Source organism: Phragmites australis, chromosome 16 (genome assembly GCF_958298935.1).
Source record: "Phragmites australis chromosome 16, lpPhrAust1.1, whole genome shotgun sequence".
Classification (NCBI taxonomy): Eukaryota; Viridiplantae; Streptophyta; class Magnoliopsida; order Poales; family Poaceae; genus Phragmites; species Phragmites australis.
The window spans coordinates 25504059-25513691 of NC_084936.1; the positions used below are offsets into that span (position 1 = coordinate 25504059).

Genomic DNA, 9633 nt, shown 5'->3' on the forward strand with positions numbered 1-9633 from the left:
AGCAGGTCACCACATCGAGGCCACGAGAATTTTCCTCTAGTAGGATCAGCACGATCCGGACCGCGTAAGCTTCGGGGATGGAGGGATGATGGTAAGTGGAATAGGATGATCTATTTTTTTTATATGTTTGGTTGAAAAATAGATAGAATATGATTATCTTTTTTAATAATATTTCTCATATATGTTTGATAGAGTGAGCTGGGTTTTTTATCGGATAAGATCATCACTTGTCTATTCTTGATCATCAGTAAAATTCTGAAAGATTATGGTTGATAAGTGTTATAATATGTTGATTAATGCATAATTGTATCAATTAGAGTATAATTAGTGATAAATAGCAATTACATACGTGTTTACACATGTGAAATCAATAATATTACGATAAGAGTCAAAATTTTCACGAAAAAAATAATTAAAAAACAAGAAGTTGAGAATACATCTATACAGCTTCTCAACTTAAGATAGCAAAAATATGCACATATTTACACAAGAAAAGAAAAGACAAGAGGTTGAGTTAAGTGTAGCATGGCAAAGTGGGCTTGGAGTTGGATACGACCATGCGAGGCATGTGAGTTGATTGGTTATTGCCTAGAGAAAAAAAGATCACGTTATGTAATTAGTGGGGTCCAAATATGAATTTGAGCCATGTGATTAAGATCCGTGGACAGTAGATATCAAAAACTCATGTATAACTCTTGCATTCTATATCTAATTATTATAGAAGGTATAAATTGACTCTAGTTATTGGATATAGATGGAAGGAAATTATGGTGCATTAATATTTTTTAATACTGAGAGTGTCTATTAATTGCATATTTTCAAATTGATTTTAGTTTTCCAAACAATTGAGGAGAGGAGACAGGAGACCAACTTTGATTTTAGAACGTTTGATCGTGTAATATGTACGGTGGAGATCTGTCGATGTAATAGATAAGGGGGTGACCCACGTGGCAGGACCTGTGCCGCAAAGTGTCAGTGAGCAGTAAATATTGTTAAAACCACGACCGCATCGCGCGACCAGGACGAAGCTCGTGCGACCAGCCCCTGGTTGCAAAGCAAGGTCCGGATAATACCTACTCAAATCAAGTCTCATTTAATGCTACCTACTCGAGCACTTGCTTTCGGCGATGTATGGTCGTGGGGCGGTGTGAAGTTGCAATGACTCGTCCCATATCATTTAATGCTGATATTCTTGAGTTTAATTTGATACGCATATATAGGAAACACAGATCAATGTATCTAACATCCGATATATCTAGGATTATTAATTGTTAAAAATTATTCTAACAAGATCATTTAGAGCCGCTATAACTCGTTCAATTATCATATCTTTATATAGAATAAATTGATGATTTATCATAAAAACTTCGATTTCGTGACATGACTCTGAAGAGTGGCGACCTGACGTCTGTGTCTATTAAACCTGCAGTGTCCTTCTGCTCCTTCCTCCAAACTGTCCAAGTGTCCGTTGCCATCGTCCATGGACATGCCACAACCGACGTGCGCAAGCAACGGCGATGGCAAGCCACACGTGCTTGTCGTGCCGTACCCGGCGCAGGGACACATGCTCCCGCTCCTCGACCTCGCGGCGCTGCTCGCCGCGCGGGGGCTCGCGATCACCGTCGCCGTCACGGCCGGGAACGCCCCGCTCCTCGCGCCGCTCCTCGCGGCCTGGCCGTCCGTGGGCACTGTCACTCTGCCTTTCCCGTCCTCGCCCCTCCTCCCGGTCGGGTGCGGCGAGAACACCAAGGACCTCCCAGGCCACCTCTTCCGGCCGTTTATGGCCTCCCTCGCCGCCCTCCGCGCGCCGCTCCTCTCTTGGTGCAACGCCCAGAGCCGCCGCGTCACGGTCATCGTCTCCGAATTGTTCACGGGGTGGACGCAGCCGCTCGCCGCGGAGCTCGGCGTGCCGCACGTGACGTTCTCGTCTGCAGGCGTGCTCTACCTCGCCTTGTCGCACTCCCTCTGGCGCCATGTGCCGAGGAGGCGCCGCCCCGACGACGATGACGAGGCGGTCACATTCCCGGAGATTCCCGGATCGCCTAGCTTCCCGTGGCGCCAGTTGTCGGGGCTGTTCCGTCAGCACGTGGCCGGCGATGAGGTATCCGAGGCGATCCGCCAGTTCTTCCTGTGGAACCTGGACAGCGCGTACTTCGTCGCCAACTCGTTCTCGGCGCTCGAGGCCGCCTACGTGGAGCGCTCGCTCCCCGATCTGATGGCCAAGCGAGTGTTCGCTGTGGGTCCGCTGTCCGACGCCGTAGGCCCCTGCAGCGACCGTGGCGGAAAATCCGCTGTGCCACGGGCGAACGTGGCCTCCTGGCTCAACGCGTTCGGCGACGGATCCGTCGTGTACATCAGCTTCGGGACGCAGCACGCGCTGTCACCGGCGCAGGCAGCGTGCGTGGCCGACGCGCTGGCGAAGAGCTCGGCGGCGTTCGTGTGGGTGGTGAGGAGCGGCACCGCTGTGCCGGACGGATTCGAGGCGGCGACGGCCTCGCGCGGCATGGTCATTCGCGGGTGGGCGCCGCAGGTGGAGATCCTGCGCCACAGGGCTGTAGGGTGGTTCTTAACGCACTGCGGTTGGAATTCCGTACTCGAGGCCGCGGCCGCCGGCGTTGCGATGCTCACGTGGCCGATGGGCGCCGACCAGTTCACGAACGCATTTCTGTTGGCGGAGGCCGGCGTGGCCGTGCCAGTGGCAGAGGGCGCCGAAACCGTGCCCGACGCTGGACAGGTGGCGAACGCGATCGCTAAGGCGATCGGGAAGGAGGGGAAGCCTGTGAGGGAGCGCGCGGTGGAGCTCGGCCTGAAGGCGGCGGCGGCGGTGGCGAAGGGCGGGAGCTCGCGCAGCGACTTGGAAGACTTGGTGCGCATGCTCACTATGGTAGTCTAGTGCGTGGTCTTTTACTGGGGTCATTGTCTTATTGGCAATTCTGCACATTTCAATCCATGTGACAGGTCAGTTCTTTTTTGGAACTTCAGATGAGGATTGGACCAAGATTTGTTTTCCAGACCAAATGTACCCATAAATTAGAGGGAAATATTGAAGTCACATTTGTCGTGCAACGTTTGAAAAACGTCCCATTACTTATTCTGTGGCATTTAGAGACGCAAAAATTACACATAGAGAAATGATATAAATTTATAGGTTCACATGCCTCGTATGCCAGCTATGAGTAAGTTCAGGTTTCACGCCCATGTAAATTTTCAAGGAGAAAAGGGCAGACGTAAGTTTAATAATGCAGACATACAATTGTGCAATAGTTTACACACCATCTATTGGAGAGTTTCCTCAGTCGACCGAAGTAGCTCGCGGTTTCAGTCGACGACCATTGCAAGAGCCCACCTGCGAAACTAGGGTTTGGTGTGCTGAGCCGCGGGTGGCAAGAGGGGGTGGGCAGTGCCAGCATTGAGGGAGACTAAGCGATGGGTTGTCGAAGATGGATTAGCGCGATGACGGGGTGGTAGCGGCGGACCTGACAGGGAGATGGAGAAGGAGAAGGAGATCTCACACAGGGAAGAAGAAACTGTCGGCTTTGTCTGAGGTTCCTCCTACGGCTGAGATTGATTGATTGATTGATTCCCCCCCCCCCCCTCCAGGCAAGTCCTCTGTCTATTTACCCTTGTCATGTCTCAAAAACGGGATTTTGTTATTATCGTTTTTGCGTGGAGATAGATCGCACCGTAGCCTTTCGTAGCTGACAATTTTTCAACAGATTTTAAATCCTTTACGTATGAGTTTTCAAAGAATTTACACGGTCTTCTAGAAAAGGTTACCGCTAGTCTTGCCGTGATATGGTCCTGATTCGTCAGAGAAAAAACGAAGACCGTGGCCACCGCCCACCAGGGTCAGTGCCAACGACGTAGACCTTGAACCCCTGGTACATGGCAGCGTCGTGCCACTGGTCGATCCGAGCACGACCGGCGGCAACCTTGGACTCTAGAAGCAAGCAAGGAGAGCGATCGCGATTACCTCGCCACCTTCGCTCTTTTGCAAGTGGAGCATGCTAAAGCTAACCACGACTGACTATCCCCGTTGGGTCATGCTATTTTCCACGGTTAGGCGGCGTCCACTAATTCCGCGCGCAACCGCATCCCTCGGTAAGCAAGCAAAGCACATTTTGACGGTGCACCGATGGGTGCTTGGTAAAGCTGGGCGGAGACCGAAAGACACGGGTGGTCCGGCAGGCTTCGCCGTCCAGAGGTCGAGATGCACAGGGCATGCAACTCAGATGACAAGGCGTCTCTCTCTCACACACGCACACTGTGTCTCTGAACAAGTGATGCACTCCTGTTTCCGGGATCTGGACAAACGATGGAAGGAATATGCTGGTCGGCGCAGCGGCTGGGAGTGCTCTTCCAGAGGTGGCGGTCTGATGACGCGGCGGAGGCGAATGCGCGAGATGAGAAGAGCACGAGTGCACGACCCGTGGAGCGCCAAGTCTTCGGCGAGAAGAGCGTCGGGGACGATGGCCGTGGGGGGCTCGTGGTTGGACCGAGCCCACGGGCCACGCAAAAGGAGCGGGCGCGCGGAGAACGAACGGGAGAAGGGAGGGAGACCGGCGAACGCAGAGCGCGATCGGGCAGGTGCACTGCGCCCCGGCGGCGGGGGAAAACTCGGGCCGTTTTGTGGCCACAGCGCGGCGGATTTCTAAAGTGCGCGGGGGGAATTTTTTTTATATATATTTCAAATATTTCAATATTACATGCATATTTAAAAAATAATGAGATCTGCAATATTGTCACCCGTTTAGCATACGAGAAGTTGTGAGTCTCGGCTGCCAACGAATTTAATAACCGTAGAGAAAAATATCTCACTCGTTCAGTGGACGAGAACTTGATCTTTCCCGTCGAACGAACGATGCCTTCATCTCGTTTGTATAACGGACGACATATTTGTATCGTCCACCTTCCGGGCGACATATTCAATTTAATTCAACTACAAAAATATATGTATAGTTAGTTTTTTTAATTAGATTTTGTATTCAGTAAATTGAAAAATATTTCACATTCATTCAGCGAAAAATGATAGCTATGCATACAGTTATAAAAAACGGTTCATTTTATCCTTAATTTTAGTTGGATATTATTTTATCTATATTTCTTTATTTAGTTGGTGTAAAAGTGTGTGAATTTTTTTATGAAGTGATTTTGTGATAATACAAAATCTAATTTGTCGAACAATAGTAGTTATGAAGCGCAAATATCATATAATCCGACACGGAGTTTACATACGCTGATAAACATTACATGGGACATAGATTTTTTCATCGCTACGTGAATGAACCATAATCATAAAGAGATGACAACAAACATTGACATATATTGTATGCCTAACGATTAACCTAATAGCGTGCCGCTACTAAACCTAACATGCCTTAGTGAATAAAAATAGGTCGGGTACAATAGATGATCTCTACTGAGTGCACCTAGGATATTTGTTCTTTCTCGGGGCATCGGGGCCCTCCGCCTTAGCGCGGCAGATCCTCTCACGCTTCATTTCCCTCTCTGTTTTGCGTGCTTCAGCCGCGGCACGCTGCTCCGCTGCATTCCTTATGCACTCCTCCTCCTGACGCTTTAGCTGTAGGTTCTCCTGTTGTTGCTCGTACTCCTGGCGTTCGTAAGCTTCCCTCCTCCACCGTATCTCTATATCAACTCACCACTTCTGGTGCTTATTTTGCTCCATACAACTGTTCCATGAAATCACAGATTGGTGGAGGAGACTGGATAAATGAAACAAGAGGGGAGATTAGTAAGATAATGCATGAAATCATATATAAAGTGGCACATGAGTGATCTATATCGTTATACCGGTGGGTACTCATACGATCCATTTTAAGACGGGATGTACTGGTAGTTGGTACATATGAAGAAGCGTCTGCCATAGATGTAGGAGATGTCATGGAACTCACGAAGCCTACAAGGATCAACATAGAAGCACATCGACGGTTTGACCCCTTGGGATAAAAATCCCATAATATTCTTTGGGTGGGCTTGGTAGAGTTAAGGAAGACATTGCAGTTGAGAGAGCTGAGAAATGAGTAGTCTATCCATTGTTGAGAGTGGGGTTATTTATGGTGGCTGAGCGCTGATGCATAGACTGAGTGCATGGACATGGCTAGGGCTGAAGTATGGGATTCCCTGTAAAAGCTGGAAAAGTTGTAGCATTGATACTTGACAGAGATTTCTTGTGAAAGTTGTTGCTTGGTGTGATCATTTTATTTTACAATAGTTCTACAAGGAGTTATTATTGCCTCTATATAGAAGATAGAATCCTATGAAAATATTGGGCTTAGAAAAAATATATTGGTAAAATGATAAATCCCGGCCAAAAATGCGAAAATACATTAAAAATCGCAAATACCGAACAAAACTATTACACATAAATTATAGTATAGCCCTTACACCAGGAACATAAGTAATACACAACTAATACAACTTAGTTCTCACATCATAAACATCAAATTGTAACTTTCTGACGTATGTGCCGTATGGCAGTGTTATTGTATTATGTAATCATACTTGAATGAATTATCACTGGCCTTTATTGTACATACCTTTTTACCCCACATATTCTTATCTCCCTCCGATGGTCTGCCTTCATCAGCTACGTGACAAAGGGTATATACGACACGTCTAGTCTTACATATTCATAAATGTCTACTTTTTATGTATTACATGTTCAAACGTTACTACTTACAATGTCATTACTGCAATTCTTAATCCTATGTGACATCACGCTACCAGCTTCTTAGATTGAAGTCACCTCTCGCTACCACCTTTTCAGGGAGATGCGACCCCTCGCTGTCAGCGTTTCAGATTGATGCAACCTCTCATTGCCACCTTTTCAAAGCAATGTGACCACACGCTACCGACTACTCAGAGTCTAGTGACCGCTCGCTACAAGAAGACATCCAATGCATGCATTATATCCAAATTACATACCTGCACTTGGTCCGTACACCATCGATCCCTGCTTATAAAATGCGAGGCCGAGACAATGAGAAGGTCATGACATCACAGTTTTTTGAAAAACCACTAGCATCTGATACTTAATACCACACCATGGCTGCCTCCTAAGTAGACATTTCTTGTGGATATCCAAATTCTCAATGATAGCCTTACAGACTATGAGGGAGACCTAGGCAAAAAGTGACGATGTGTTCAAGGAGGAGAACCTGAACAAAATACTGTCGAAATGATAGACCATGACCCGTTGTCCCTGTTTCACCATGGAGGAATGACGATGAATGGTAAGATCTGTGACATCCATGGACCTAAAGACGCACTTGTTAGAGTCCCGTCAGAGATATATCAGCATGTGCGAAATTGCCAACATAGCAAAGTGTTTTAGCAAGCGAGCACACACCATATTTATGCACCCTCAGTAGTACGAGAAGCACAATAAGGTACATTCATCATTATTACATGTCTCGGTTATTTGTTTGGTTACACTTCTAAGACACGTTTATATTTTTGTTTGCTCTTTTTGTATACTAGGTATTCCCTCTTGATTAAGAGTTGCTGAACTAACCCATCAAGAACTTTTAAGGGCTGCAACTACTCTTTAGTGACAGCTACCTACCCGGACATAACTGGAGACACAGAGGTGGTCATTCGAGACCTTCACACCGTTGTGATAGAGGAGGTGGTTTGAGCCACCATGAAAGATGTGGTTGTTCGCCAACCACTACAAGAGGACCTACTTTTACCACTTCCGCCACAACCGAATGGGTTGGTTCCGACGATGATGACTTCATGCTTACTCCTTGGAGAACTCCACATCGTTGCGAATTCTCTGACGATGGGGCAAATGACTGGGATCCTAACTTTGATTATTTTTCGTATATATCGGCACAACGTAGACCAAAATCCCCAGAATACGATACCATTGGATGAACCAGGAGATAAGGCACAGACAACTTCAAAGGCCATTTCATCCATAATGTTTATACTAATAATTTTTACCTTAGCATTTTGTTATATTTTCTTGTACCGTGTTGTTCATAATTGAATAAATTATACCCTGTCATGTAACATTTTATTGTAGTTTCAAGTGTTATAGTAGTAGGGGTTTTTTTATGTGAAGGCTTTTTTATTTCGAAAGTTGCAAGTGAATGATTTGAAAGGGGATATGACTGCACGATGCTATGCTTTGGGATGGATCGAGAACACAGTTAATAAAAACATGGCTGATAACAAAGTTTCGGTATAAACATCCAACATGATATGACAACCACATAATATAAATATTAGCATGGAGTACATGTAAAATAATAACACGGAGTACTAGTACATAACACCATGAAACTAACAATAGCATAGAATCCTACAGGTTACGTCCCCTCTTAGGGATGAGGCCCTTGGTCGCATCTGCCCTGGGGACCCTGCACCTCCTCGCTCGCACCTGGTGAGCTGAGTACGTCAGGCGGTCCGGTGGAACGAGCAACTGCTCAAATCGGCCAGCGAACGGTAGAGTGGTGTACTTGTCCTGGGAGGGATGAGTCCTCGGGAGTGGCGCGCCCGGTAGCTACGACATAGCGAGCTCGTCAATCTATCTGAAGATGAAATCGTACAAGGGGAATTGACTAATGTCCCTGCTAAGCAGCTCTATATAGCTACCATGTACCTCTACTTTCTGGAGATCGTCGATCTCTGCATATGGAACAATGAAGAAAACATGTTAGCACTGGTAAACTGTGACATACGTAATGATATGGCATGCATGAAGCGAGTGTTGTACCTGCATCGGGAGAGTGAGAGCTCGAAGGACCAGGGTGCGTAGAGGAAGGATGCGTCGCACTGTTGTCGGTGTGGAAGTGGTCATCGGCACCGGTGGAGGGTGGCCTAGACGTAGTGACACTGTAACAGGGATCACCAGCGCAGGAGAATGAAATCCGAGGCAACGTGCCACTGTAGTGGGGGTGACTAGCCCCAGTGAAAGACTGTCTCACCGTTGTAGGGGTCGAAGACGTCCTCGACGGCTCAGTGGCGAAGGTCAAAACTACCGGTTGTTGCGGCAGCGCAATGAAGGTGTCGGGCGGTCGGGCTGAGATATGAGCCGATGCTCGTGGTCCCATCGTAACGTCTGAGGATGAACTACAGCTCATCGATCTGAAGGTCTTGGCCACGTTCTGGATAATCCGGCCAAACGCCATGCTCATCTCAGCCCTGGGGACCTCACTACCACTGTCGAGCTGCAGTTTCGACGCACACGCCTCAGCATTAATCTGACGCAGTCTGTCCCTCTACAAAGAAAAACTTCATTTCAGTTCATAATTTTTAAATAAAAATTAAAGTAAATGAGGAATCACGTAGGGTTATTCATACCTCAAGCGAACGAGCCTGGTCCCTGTGCGTAGGGTACGTGTCGCACACATCCGCGGTGTGCTGTGGAAACTCGACCGGTGTGTATGTCACTCGGATCTGCGTTCGACATATGAACCACGAGAGGTACTCCGCGTATGCCTCTTCCGAGTGTGGTCACTCCTCGTCCATGATATGCTCGACAGCTTGGTCCCATTGTTCAACCCACCTCTGCACACACGACGCAAACACGCTCATGGAATGAGCCCCCCTCCTTGTCAACCTGCAGAAAAATAAGTCCATGAATACAAGGTGTACACATGGTTG

The 9633-nt window shown here is 47.4% G+C and overlaps 1 protein-coding gene across 1 annotated transcript; it reads left to right on the forward strand.

The window, feature by feature from the left end:
• The first annotated feature begins 1442 nt into the window (after positions 1 to 1442).
• Positions 1443 to 3071, forward strand: LOC133895661 (UDP-glycosyltransferase 89B2-like). The gene has a single exon (XM_062336126.1). The coding sequence runs from the start codon at positions 1481 to 1483 to the stop codon at positions 2891 to 2893; it is 1413 nt and encodes a 470-aa protein (XP_062192110.1). The 5' UTR covers positions 1443 to 1480; the 3' UTR covers positions 2894 to 3071.
• Positions 3072 to 9633: the final 6562 nt, after the last annotated feature.